The following is a 13,910-nucleotide window of genomic DNA, read 5'->3' as shown; positions in this document are numbered from 1 at the left end:
AACCTGGCTATTTATTCCTTGGGGACTGAGATATTGAAATCTTTCTCTCTCTCCCCCCCCCCCCCAGCTTTGGAATATTTGTCTAATGTAATCAACATTACTGGTGTTCACATAAGTAGATATACTTTGATTTTTTAAATTGTAATTTTATTACTATTTTAACCTGAATTATAGATAATGGATATGTATGCCCCTCAAAGTTGTCAGCAACTGGAGCAATGTATAAATAAATAAACAGATAAATAGCATAATGCTTTTGAAAACAGCTGGACTCCTTTATTATGCTAAAACATATACAACAATAATTTTATCAATACACTTATGTTAATATAAATTATTTGAAACATGTTATCAACAGATAAATTTCAACCTGATTCTCCTGATTCTGCTAGAGGTTTTCATGGCAACTACTGTAATAATATCTGCTAGATCTAATGAGGAATGCTGCAGGAAAAAAAGAGTAAGGCTGACTTTTACTGTGTGTGTGTGTGTGTGTGTGTGTGTGTGTGTGTGTGTGTGTGTAAATATTGATTTTGCATGCTGCCTATCTAGCCTGAAGCAACTCTGCCTTGTTTCAACATATATTGTATACCCCTTTTTTAAAAATCAGAATAATTTGTTTATTTGTACATAGTAATTTGGAGAATATATTCCCTATTAATTAAAAAAAAGTCAATATATTGTTCTGTCTATGCTATTGGAACTTGTTCTTTGACAAATCAAACTTTCTTTAAAATATAACTTATAGAAATGTATGAACCTCATTTTCTCTAATTTCTATATTTTATATGTGCATTATATTTTTGTGTACAACTATGTGGCTGACCTTAAGATCCGAAACTTGCTTCTTTCTTTTGAAATAATGCATTATTCTTGAGTGTTAAGTCTCAACCACACAAGAAACATCCTATCTTAATCATTTTGTTATGACTGTTGTGAATCTCAAACCTCACATAATACAATACTTGCAACATCTGTAGTTATGGTAGCATATATAGATACATAACTTAATGCATTCTGAAACTATTATAAGGGGTTTGTGATCTGTATTTTGCTCATAATTCTGCAGTAGAACAATCATATCATATGAATTAATCATATCTTTTACTTTATCAATCAAGAGTGAATTTAGAGGTGCCTTACGTGAGGCAGGGCACTTACGGTATTTTATAACGGGAAAAATGTAAAGCTTCAACCCAGAGCATTGAGATATCTCTTGCAAAATGTATCAGTATGCATTTTTTTAACTGACTCTACTAACATGTTTATGAATGTTATATACAATAGCTTGCAATACCTAAAATACATGCTTGCATTAAAACATTCTTGCTTCAGTGTTAAGCCAAATGGGTTCTTAAGGTAGCTTATAGCAATCTTTATTAAAACAATAGCTTCTTGAAATTTACAATTTTAAAATGGGTAGAGGAAGAGAAGGGGGAGGGCAGGGAAAGAAGGTCAGACATCTTTTGAAAAAAAAAAAGCATTCTTATTAGTGTTCAACAGAGAAGAATAGTTCAGCTTTCTGGAATGGCTGCCAATTGGGAAGTATTAGGTAGCTATGAAACAGTTTCTTTTGCTGTGCAATGATTTGGAGTAGTTGCTGTCAGATTTGGGGCGGGGGGGACAACATAAAGTTATAAAAGCCAACTCCATAGTGTTCCTCTAGGTTTCACAGTTTCCTAGGCTGGAGCATTTCTGAACATCCAGTTTTGTATCTAATTTTATCCCACATTTTTTTTCAAGACTGAGATTTTAGATTTTGAATAGTCATCTAACCTTAAAGAAACGACTATATCAATCATATTTGGAATATTTTCCATTAGTAGGCATATTTCATAAAAAACGTAACAGTTTGATTTGAACATTCCTTGGAGCCTTCTGACGACTATATGTGCAATTTTTATTCATGTATTGATGATGATGTTGATGAAGAACGGATCGTGTTCATATTTGCCACAAAGCATGAATATACACAATGTTGTGATTTTTAATTCTCTTTTTTCAATATGTACATACTATATGGTAAAATCTTAACATTATAATTCTATCTGTCAATAGCTTCAGTAATATGTTAATGTTTAATACTACTGCTTTCTTATTTTGATAATCTTTTCCCTTTTAGACAATTATTTATGATACTACTAGCACATTGAATAATATCAACTTCCCAATACGGATCCTAAAATCCTATTCGGTAAGGAAATTGTATTATCCTTCTCTATCTTCTAGGACTTTGTTACTATAATCAAATGCCAATCATATTATTTTTTTTTTAAGGTAGTAGAAGTAATTATTGGAATTTCTGCAGTGTTTGGAGGAATAATTGCCTTGAATATGGATGTGCTGATTTCTGGCCCCTACCTTTCAGTCACTTTTTTTTGGATCTTAGTTGCTGTAAGTAGCACTCAATTGAGTATAGCTTATTTTTATTTTCTTTACAAACTATTATTAACAACGAACAGTTACTGTCATATGCTTTTATACTATCTATAAGTTACTTTTAATATTTTCCAATAACTTGTCTCTTCAAATAGAATTTGAGGGCATGGTTGCATCCCAGTGTCCAACAAAGTAATAAAAAGGGATCCTTATTCTTTGTAGGCAGTTTCTATCTATTTTTAATTTACTTGAAACTCGTGCCCCAGGTAAGCAGTTTGGGGTGCTTCAGGCGGTGGGGGAGAACCTGGGAGGGTTGGCTCAGGAACTGAAAATCTTCCACACAGAAATTCAAGCAGGATTTTCAGCTTTTGAGCAAAGACACAGTCATGTATGGCCTGCACTGGGCCTTCCACGGCCTCCTTCACCTGCCTGAGGCACCCCACTGCATTGCCTTGCCATGCTTGGATTTTGGTTCCCTCTGTCTCTGGGGGCTGGCTGAAAGAGCTGCCTGCTGAAGAAGTTCAGCTTCCTTTTCTTCATTCATGCACGGAAGGGAGCTCCTTTGGTGGGATGCAGAAATGCAGTGCAGATCTTGAATAGTTGAGTTCTGTTTCTGTACCTCACCAAAGGAGTTGAGCTCTCCTTCGTACGCGGAAGTGAACTCATATGGCAGGATGCAGGAATGGAGGTTGTTTCTATATCCTTTCAAAGGAATTTGGTTCCCTTCAGTAGGCAGCTCTATTAGCCAGTCCCAGAGATGAGAGAGAGTCCTCTTGGCACATGGCAGCAGGTTGCAACCTTCCTTGCTGACTTCCGCAATTGACTTTCTGGGGAAAAAGCCAGCAGAGAAGACTTCAGATATGGTCACATGATCATGGGGCACTTGGCAACTGGTTGTACATTTGAACAAGTTATCAAGCACCCAGATTACGATCACATGACCACGGTGGTGGTGGTGCAGTCATCTTTTCCAAAGCCATCGAAATTCCAAACCATCAAACGAACGGTCGTAAGTTGAGAGCTACCTGCAGTTAGTTGAAATTTAAGATTTTAAGAATGGATTACCCTTCATTTGCATAGAGGTCAATCTATTGTTGGAAGTGGTTTCAGTCTTTATAACAAAGATTCGCTCTTAGTTCATCCCAGGTCAAGAGTAGAAAAAATTCAACTAGGCATGATATTTTTTCCCTGAGCTGTTTGGGAAAAACCAAAGTTGTGGATATAAATCTCAAAAGGATCTGCCATTCTCTTGAAATATAGCTTTCAGGGGTTCTTATATTCTGAACATGGTCTCATATTTATTTCTTTTCTTAGTGTTTTCCCAGTGCAATTGCAAGTCATGTTGCTGCTGAATATCCAAGCAAATGCTTGGTGAGTACATTGTTAAAATAATTAAATGATAACACATGACAGCATCTAAATCCTTTTAAACCAAAAACTCTTAGTGGTGGTTTTTATCTCAAGTGTATTTTCTGTTTTCATACAATGCCCAACTGGAAACACTTTTTATTTAGGAGATATCATAAGATGCATATTGGTCCAATAAAGGTATTGCTGAACTGTTTGAGATCTTCCTTGTCATTGAGCAAAAAGTTATCTTTTTAATTTCATAAGCCATTACTGAGCCCATGTGGAAAGTGATCTCACAAGAATTTCTGAAAAAAATGGCTGAGCGGGATTTTATATAATTAAACAATATGTTTGTCCAAATATGATTAGTGGGATAAAATGGTTTCATATCTTTTCATCTTCAAACATTTCAGTCTCCATTTCTTGTAACTATTTAAAATCTTAATACTTGCTTCAGTTGTTTTTTATTCAATGTACAGTTTCAAACTTCATTATTTTTATTTTCAATCTGTTCTTTTGTATGACTCCATTGTTACATTATTAATTATGCACCTCTTCTGTAATTTTTGTTGTCATAAAGGCTAGCAGGAAATTGTCAAAAAAATGGTAATTGCAACAGCCTGATTGAAGCCCTGCTCCTTTGAATATGTATGCAGTGTAGATGCACATACAGAAGGAGTGGGATTTTGATTGGGCTGCCCTGAATGCCAATTTGACTTGTTTTATTCCTCCCCCTACCTTGCTGTGACATCATTGACATATTAAAAGCAGGGGCACCTTAAATAATTTAATAGCATATGCAAAACAGCATTCATTACATGCCCAGATATGTACAAACTTGCAAGCTAAGTAAAGTTCTAGTTGTCACTATGTATATTACTGTACTTCCTTGTCATCCACTGAATGATTGCTGTCCGAACTTCAGTTGAGCTTAGTATTAAGTCCTGACTTTTGTTTTCAGCCACTTTTTCTTTGAATATTTAGCAGCTTTGAATATACATTTTAATATAATACCTGAAAAATTCATCTGTTGACTTTTAATATTCATCTATCATTTTTCTATGAATATAGCTTAGTTAAAATCTTCATGCAAATAAAAATCATAGTATAACACTTCTGATGACATATAAAAAGTCACACAATTATAGATATATTTTCTTTGAAACTGTATATTTCACAATTTTATCTTTAATTTAGGTGGAAGTTCTTATTGCCATAAGCAGTGTTACATCACCCTTGTTATTTACAGCTTCAGGATACTTGTCTTTCAGTATAATGCGCATTGTGGACATGATTAAAAATTATCCACCAACAGTTCAAGTATGTTTTATCTTTTTTAAGCTATTAACGCACAATAAACCTGTATGAATATTGTGTATAGGTCATAATATTCTGATTTCTAATGAAAGAAGTTCTATAATTTATTAAAACAAATGTGATTTTAGAGCATTTTGGAACAGAAGTAGCAATTCACAGAAATGGTGTATTACAAGGATTTTTGAGATTACAATTAGAAAATGTGAGCTAGGAGCAAATGGGACAGAAGTATAAAAAACAAAAGTTGAAAACTTATTTAAATTAACCAGAAAATAGTTGGCTATGGGTCTACCAGTTAACACAGAATTTAGGGAAACTGATGGAGACCAAGTCAAGACTAGTGAATTTATTGTTTTTGTAATGTTTTAGAGATATTTATCAGTTGATTGAAATCAATTTACCTATCAACAGGAAAAATATTTGCTCGCATATTTGCATACTGCCAAAGACATTCATTTCAGGAAAGAATTTCAATCACTCACAAGTTTCTTCTTGCAAGCTGTGGTAACATGTGCTAGTATTTCGAACACAGATGTCCAATGTAAATGTTTCAGAGATAAGAAATAAATTAGAAAAGTGTATTCAAAATTTTTAAATATGTTACTCTATGAAACCTGTATTTGTTCAGGTAAAGAAAAAGGGAAGGGTGTTGCCTGCACCAAAGCTTAATTATCCTGGTTTTAATGACCCTGTTAAAAAGAACAAATTTACTCCTAATTTGTCTTTCTTGGATTAAATTTACTATAACACTGTGTTGCAGAATTCTGAATTCTGTAAGCAAATAAAGATAAGCCACGACCTTTCTTTTCTACAGGACAGAAACTCTTCTTTTGTTTACAAAAACAAACTAAAGGACAAGTTAAATGTTCAATTTAACATGTAACAACTCAACAGCTTATATATGTATATGCATGTGTGTGTTTATAGTATGTAAATATTGATGAGTGCTTGTGTTTCATAGTAAACCTCTTGCTAAGAAATGATAACAAAAGATATTAAATTAGCCTTCAGAAACACGAAAATTCTGAACTGAAAAATGAATGATCTTTGAATCTCAATTGCCATATTATAAAACTGCTAGAGCCTACTATGCCCATCCACAGCCATTTTGATGTAGGGGTTAAAGTTTTAGGCTAAAAACTAGGAGAGTGCACATTTTAGAGCTGCCTTAAGCACAAAGCCAGCTGGAGGACCTTCGGCAAGTTACTCTCTCTCAATCTTAGGATGCAGACAAGGGCAAACCTCTTTCAAAAATATAATAAAAAAACCCTGCAGCGACTAGTCCGGACAGTCACTAAGAATCAATATTGACTCAAAGGCACTACTAACCAATCAATCAACCAAAATGCCTCTGGCAAAAGTAACATTCTGAGACAGAAAAGTACATAATGTTTAAGATAATTGAAACTTGTTTTGTATATCTGTTACTTTTAGCAGTCTTATGATGTGCTACTCTTGCTTCTAATGCTGATGCTATTAGTTCAAGCTTTTCTGACAACTGGGACAGTCATACTGTGTGTAAATTTTAAAGCAAAAATGAAAATTCATGATTCATTATGGGCAGGGCCACTAACAAACAAACAAGAATACAAAACAACAGAGGTGAGCAATATTTACAGATTAAATTTCATAACAGAATATTATTGATAATTTAAATCTTATTCCTCTCAAAATTGTTGAATGTTGGTATCCATATAGAGTTTTTCATAATTATTCATTAAAATGTGCAGAATATTTTACATCTAGCATTCTTTTTTACATGCATATGTCTATATCTAGCAGAAATAAAGTCAACTTAATCTGTTTCTTAGATCAATCCTAAATTTTAGTTTCCTTAAGACAGCATCACTCCCCCCCCCCCCGCCATATAGCTGTGAGCTTGGTCGTATTCATCCCTTGATATTGTTGTCGCTCTCTTTCAGGAGTTTGTACCCTTAAGTCATTAAATCCCTTGAGGTCCATGTGTTGATTTTAAGGAGTCCATGAACATTATTTTCACAATTATTTTATACATTTAAATACATTTTTCTGAGAAGGGATTCATAGCTTCTACCAGACTCATAAAGTGGTCCATGGCACAAAGAGATAAAGAACCTTACTATACTCCCCACTATACTTTGTTTGTTTTTCTGATATTGTCCAATTTTAAATCACTTGATTCAGAAATATTTTCTCTTGCTTAATTTATGCTTGCAAAGTTTCATACATACTAAATGTTGCATAAGTAAATATGACAAGTTAAGCCATCTTATTGGTATATATATGGATTTTTACGGATTATAATACCTTAAAATGTTAAATGCAATTATATCTAATGGCACTACTTGTATCATAGCTAAATAAATATATCTGTGCACTTATTGCCACATGTATTTATGAATCAAACAATATAAGTCAGACTTTTGCTTAGATTTCTTCTGTATCTTTTTAATGTAGCGGAAGGCTTGAAACAGTTTTAAACAGGATTTTTGAAACAGGATTTTAAAACACTCCTTAAGTGCTATTTTAGAAATTGAATTGGCATCCTGAAATTTGCCTTAATTTCCCTCAGGAGAAAAGCTGACATGCTTCAATATTAGAGCAAGTAGAAGGTTTTTTCAGGAAAATAGTAGAAAAGGAAATTTGTAATCGATTTATCTAATTCACCAAATCATGATCCATTATTATTACGGATTCTTCTGCATTTTGTTCTGTGTTCCATTCCTTGACATTTTTTTTTATTTTTTTATTTTAGGTCTGCAATAACAGCATGAAGGATTTTGACAAAGAGAAAGCTTGGAAAGCTGTTGTAGTGCAGATGGCTCAGTAATCTGCACTAGAGAAACTAAACCAGGAAGATTTTAGGGCTAATTAATCTTTGTTTTCAAGAGCTGTAGTATTAAATGCAAAGCAATTAATTTCATAGTGACTCCATTGACCAGAATGGCTCGAAAACAATTCTTGCAGCAGAATATTATCAATAAACAATAATTTCCTTTAAAAGTAATACATTGTTCTAATAGTACATTTGATTTTAGCTCATCCTAATTTCAATGACTTTATTTACAAACTGATTTTAAACAGTACCATTGTTAATTAAATATTTTGACCATATGAACAGTTAGTGCAAGTAACAATGAATTTCATTATTGCAAGAAACTAATACAATTGCTGGTATTTGGTTGTTATAAAATTTATGCAAGTTTGTAACAAATACATTTTACCCTTAATCTTTTGCTGATTTTTTTTTAAAAGTTAAACTTGTTTTTACTTTTGGATAAAATAAAAATCTTTATTGCAAGTCGGTTCTGGTCATTGGATTGATGTTGCTTTAACTAAAATTGCAGAAGCTTCACAATTTCTGATAAATGTCACTTGCAGATCTAATCACAGGAATATAATCCTGCATTCATAGATTATACAAAATCATAATGTGATTTTGACATAGTACAATCTATTAAAAGAAGAAAATGAATAGTCATGTTTGGTTAGGGCAGAAATCCAGAAATCATGTGGTTATTGATTGCAGTTTAGTGTGATGAGTATATGGAGATTCATGTTTTTGATTTACTTTTGTGTTCAATATACTACTTTGATAAATGCCCAAGAATGTAAGGCAGAAGCAGCTAAAGAAACCAGGATTTTTTTTAAAAAAAACAGTGACAATTTTGAAATATGACTTGTTTCTACTTTAGCCAACAAACGCGATTTTAAAAATCCAGCCACAATTGTCAGTGGGAATTGGGACTGTGGAGACGTAGCCATATTTTTAGATGAGCCATTTCCTTTTTATGGTTTCTAAAGTAGTAACATGTTTCTTCTTTCCCAGACTGTTTATTTTATATTACACAACTTTATAGGGGGGGGATTGGAGGGCTTAAAACTGAAACAGTTTCAGTGTTCAGAGTTTTTTACCTTAATTATCCATTTCTGTACCAAATCCTTTATTTTATTTTTTATTTTTTGAAAACAAACCACATACAAATCATTTTTTGAACAAGATATCGGTCAGGTACATAATTAAACACAATTCAGTTTTTACCCCCTCATTGTATGGTTTATCCAATATATTTCCCTTTCCCTCTTAAAATTTTATTATTTCCACATTTCTATCATAATATCTGTTCTATCCCTCTATCCTGAAAATAACATTTAAATCAAGTCTAGTCCCCACCGTTTTTGTCTCCTTTCTTAATAATAATAATATAATAATAACAACAGAGTTGGAAGGGACCTTGGAGGCCTTCTAGTCCAACCCCCTGCCCAGGCAGGAAACCCTACACCATCTCAAGACAGATGGTTATCCAACGTTTTCTTAAAAATTTCTAGTGTTGGAGCATTCACAACTTCTGCAGGCAAGTCGTTCCACTTATTAATTGTTCTAACTGTCAGGAAATTTCTCCTTAGTTCTAAGTTGCTTCTTTCCTTGATCAGTTTCCACCCATTGCTTCTTGTTCTACCCTCAGGTGCTTTGGAGAACAGCCCGACTCCCTCTTCTTTGTGGCAACCCCTGAGATACTGGAACACAGCTATCATGTCTCCCCTAGTCCTTCTTTTTATTAAACTAGACATACCGAGTTCCTGCAACCGTTCTTCATATGTTTTATCCTCCAGTCCCCTAATCATCTTGGTTGTTCTTCTCTGCACTCTTTCTAGAGTCTCTTGTCCCTCCCTTCTTCATTAAAAATGTATATTCCCACCACAAATTTCTTTCTTTTCATTCTTTGTACTCACTATCTATAATCCTTACATTTCACAAAACAAAACAGTAATTATCCCTAATTTTATCAAAAACAAACCAATAACAAAAAAAAAAAAGAACAAGGTAGTATCTAAAAAATCTCTCGTACATTTAATTCTCACCTTTTAATTTCAAAAAGGTCTCCCATCACTTGTTATTTCATAAACCAATATTAAAAAAGAGAAAGTAAAGTAAAAAAAAAGGTCTACAAAAATCTCTCATCCATTTAGTTCTCACCTTTCAATTTCAAAAAGGTCTACCATCACTTATTATTTCATTCTTGATCTTTAAAGAAATCAATGTGCTTTCATATTTCAATAAATTCTATTCATATCTGTAACTTCATTACCATTCTTTTCTTATTCAGTAACAATTTCAACATTATTCTTAATAAAAGAGCAAGATAAAAAGGAATAAACATTTCTCATTTCTCAAAAAGTTTCATGCTTATATTTGTACATTAGAAGTTTTATCTCGAGTTGTTTCAGTTTAATTACATATGCTTAAAAGTTTCATATTTTCTTAGCTTATTAAATTTCATAACTCTCCTTTCCCTCTTTTCTCACCTTTTTTATAATTCTCTAGTAATCTTTATACAAACTTTTAACTTTATACTTTAACATCATACTTTATATATTCTTCACTGTCATTTCTGCAAGCAGCTCTTATCTTTTCTTAAGTCATTATTATTATTCCAGTTCTGTAGTTGTTTCTTATGAGTTCAAGAACATTTAAAAATGGATTATGTCCAAGAAAGCGATAAGCGTATCAACCAAATTTATGCTCCAGTTATTTCATGGCTTCAAAGTCACTTGAAAAAGGTAATTCTGGGTCCCATTCACCCATAACTCCAGTGATAAGAAATGTGTGATAAGACCTTAGAAGATAAGCAGTATCAATTGGCAAAGGTGGCCCTTCTACAAAGGTGGTCCATATTCTACTTTCAAATCACAGAAGACCTTGCTGATAATAATGAGAACTCTAAACTGCACAGGAATGGACTGGAAAATACAGGTTTCAGTAAATTAAATTATGCAAAAAGAGTAATGATGCCTGATGGACTTTATACTTTGTAATAATTAAAAATTAATTACAGAAAATGCTGTGTATATTTGATTTTTCTAAACAGTAGCAATAATAGCAGTAATTAATGGGATCAAATGTTCATATTACACCCTGCTGTTGAGTTTTGTGTGCTGTATATGTATGTTCAATAGAGAAAAAAATGCTAAAGGCATCAGTAGTATCAGACAAATTTGGCCTGGAGATCAGAAGAATATGATCAAATAATATATACTATACAAAGTGTAAAAAAAATTTAAATTAAAATCTTGATGTTTATCAATCATGAGTAAATGTAGACGATGTTCTTAAATATGGTCATAGGTCTCTTAAATCAATATTTAGTACTGTGCGTGAATTTGATAATGAAGACCTGAATATGTACTAACAAAAAAATAAACTAAATCAAAACATGTTCTGGTTTACCATAGCTTTTTTATTTTATGTTCTATCATAAATCTCCTACAGGAAATGAAAGAAGCAACTGTAGAAATGTCATTGTTTTTTGTATCAGACATTCCAAAAATATTTCTATGTGGTAATGAATTCATCTCAAATGCTGAATTAAAACTTTGAAAGCAGAATGAAGGTTTCATATAAATTCTACTGCAGAAGACAAGTTTAATAATTAACTTAAATAATATACCTTTCCAGTTACAATAACTGTAACTGGAAAGCTTCTGTAATAGAATCACTGTCCCTTAACAGACATTGGTAAAAATTATCCAGTGTGTAACATCTGTTACTTGCAGTGTTACAAAACAGTCTTAGAGTATTACTAAGGACTATGGAAGTAGTCAAGCCAATACTGATGATGTGAAAAATGCTTAGATGTGTGCAATGTGGGCAGTAAACAAAATGTGTTTGAAATTGAGCTGATTCATATTTTAGCATCCTTGTGTAATTCCTATTTTTTTGTCAGAATTCTTATCCGTGTTTTCCTGAAAATAAGACTAGGTCTTGTTTTCTTTTGGACTTCAAAATAAGCACTAGGGCTTATTTTCGGAGGGGTGTCTTAATTTTTCCCCATTAATGGAAGGCCCACGGGCAGGGGGCTGCTTAGTATGCCAGTGCTGCTGTGGTGAGGCGGGGGATGGAGCTTCCCTATGCATCCTGTTCCAGCTTACTTCAGGGCCCACACAGCCAGGCCACCTTCATCTCAGCAGCTGCCTCACCTCGCAGCAGCAGCTCTGACAGCCTCATCCAATAGGACCCTACATGGCTGCCGGCCCACTTCTGCTTATTGCCGGCCACAACAGAACAGGAGGCCAAGTGACATGCTGGTGCCATGGCAGTGAGGGGGGGGTGAAGCTGCCCCATGCGCCCTGCAATAACTTACCTCAGTGTTCCAGCACCCAGGCCATCCTCCCCCCCGACACCTGCTTTGCCTTGAGTAAGCAGAAGAAGTGGCCTGGCGGTCACATGGGCTCCTGCTGCACATGGTGGTGCTGCTGCCGCGAGGCAGGTGTCGGGGGGCAGATGGCCTGGTTGCGGGGGCTCTGAGGTAAGTCGGCACAGTCAGCATGATATGCTTGTGATTGTGGCACCGTGAGCAACCAGATGGAATGGGCAGCCAGCTTGCTGTGCAGGCTCTTAAGTAGGGCTTATATTAGGTGCACATGTAAAAAACATGCTAGATCTTATTTTCGGGGAAACAGGTAATACAAAACTGTCTAGTTAAATGCACTGATTGCTGCCGAGACTGATCTTAGTAACTAAAACAAATAAGTAAAATAATCCAGGGTTTACCCCCTTCACAAAAATGTTTGCTTTATGTACAAATCCCCTACCCACAATGCACAAGGTTGCCTGCCTACAAAGGTCACAATGGTAGTTAGGTAAGGAGCAATGTAACACTTTGTAAGGGGGGAGGAGGGTAAAAGGAGAAGTCTCAGGTGTCACCAAGTTGAGGAGCTCTGCTGTTTCCAGGAGGGTAAGACAAAACTGAAAGCGAATAGCCAGAATGCCAATCTAGTAGCCCTTTTGAAAGCATAGTAAGTACTTGGTAATAAAAGAAAGATGATGAAATGAAAAAGGAGGGTGGTTGACAACATATTCCTAGGATATGCATCAGAACCTTGTAAAAATGATTTAGGAGCTCACGTGTTCATGAACAACAAATTACACATCGGGTTTTTCGTATCAATTCATATAAATGATGTGGTTAAGCATAAACAGGGTTTCCATTTGTTTCCAGTGATAATACGTACTGATGGCACATTTTGTCTGGAAGTAACTAAAAAGGATGTTTGCCCCCCTTTGACAACCATGACAGATCTGCTTAAGGGACTATAAGTAAAGTATGTTCAATGAAAATCATATGTTTAGAACTTCACAGTTAAAATCATACATTTGGTAGTTGACAGAAAATCAAAGGGAAGATTTAGCCGTACTCTTAAAAAAAGGAAATATTTTTATATTTCATTTTCTTGAATAACTGCTGCTTGTAACTTTTGGCAGAAATATAGTATTAAGGTTGTAATATTTCTCCATTGGCAGGACTGTGACAAAAGAGTGAAGCAACAATGACAGGATGAACCGGCTTCATGTAGAAAGAAAATCTAAAAACGAAGAAACAAAACATGAAGGAGAAAATAGTTAGTATTTACAAATTACAGCACTGGGGTTTTTTTCATTGGGGTTGTGGGAAAGAGAGCATTAAAGGCAACAGGAAGTTGACTGGATAATTACATGATCCTTAAAAGATCATCCCCTTCAATTCCACACTCAACGTCAGAAATCTGGTTTTATAATAACTGATATAACTGATCTATCTCCACTTCTGTGTCATTTGGTGCAGGTAACATTTTTTCTGCAGATGAGAAAAAGGGGGCATACTGGGTGTTAGATGGCAGGAAATGAAGGAATTTGGTCAGGGGAAAAATTAGACTAGGTGTTTCTCTGATCTAAATACAAATCTTCCCATTGATAAAATGAAAGATACAAAATTTAAAATTCCTCTAAGAAGATGGGGAGATACTTGTATCCTTCATTTCCATCCTTCATAGTTGGCAAAGCATTAAGATGTTGAATGCTCTGTTGTCAGAATATTCTGAACTATACATAAGGTTCCATTTCCATA

At 34.3% G+C, this 13,910-nt stretch overlaps 2 protein-coding genes across 5 annotated transcripts in view; both read left to right on the top strand.

The window, feature by feature from the left end:
- MLC1 (modulator of VRAC current 1) overlaps positions 1-8,328 on the top strand; it is a 71,354-nt gene extending 63,026 nt beyond the window's left edge. For 3 of the 4 annotated variants that reach the window (XM_058190288.1, XM_058190286.1, XM_058190287.1), the window contains exons 7-13: positions 359-460; positions 2,123-2,194; positions 2,278-2,394; positions 3,694-3,750; positions 4,927-5,049; positions 6,481-6,648; positions 7,781-8,327. In XM_058190288.1, coding sequence (XP_058046271.1) covers positions 359-460; positions 2,123-2,194; positions 2,278-2,394; positions 3,694-3,750; positions 4,927-5,049; positions 6,481-6,648; positions 7,781-7,855 — 714 coding nt within the window. In that variant the 3' untranslated portion in view covers positions 7,856-8,327. Of the gene's footprint in view, positions 1-358; positions 461-2,122; positions 2,195-2,277; positions 2,395-3,693; positions 3,751-4,926; positions 5,050-6,480; positions 6,649-7,780 lie in introns of all 4 variants that reach the window. The other variant, XM_058190289.1, reaches the window with a different exon arrangement.
- A 5,033-nt stretch (positions 8,329-13,361) lies between these two features.
- TTLL8 (tubulin tyrosine ligase like 8) overlaps positions 13,362-13,910 on the top strand; it is a 34,736-nt gene continuing 34,187 nt past the window's right edge. The window contains exon 1 of the mRNA XM_058190531.1: positions 13,362-13,425. Coding sequence (XP_058046514.1) covers positions 13,362-13,425 — 64 coding nt within the window. The remainder of the gene's footprint in view (positions 13,426-13,910) is intronic.

This window comes from Ahaetulla prasina, chromosome 7 (assembly GCF_028640845.1).
Source record: "Ahaetulla prasina isolate Xishuangbanna chromosome 7, ASM2864084v1, whole genome shotgun sequence".
NCBI lineage: Eukaryota > Metazoa > Chordata > Lepidosauria > Squamata > Colubridae > Ahaetulla > Ahaetulla prasina.
The sequence above is the reverse complement of the archived record's forward strand: the minus strand, read 5'-3'. Positions and strand labels throughout refer to the sequence as shown.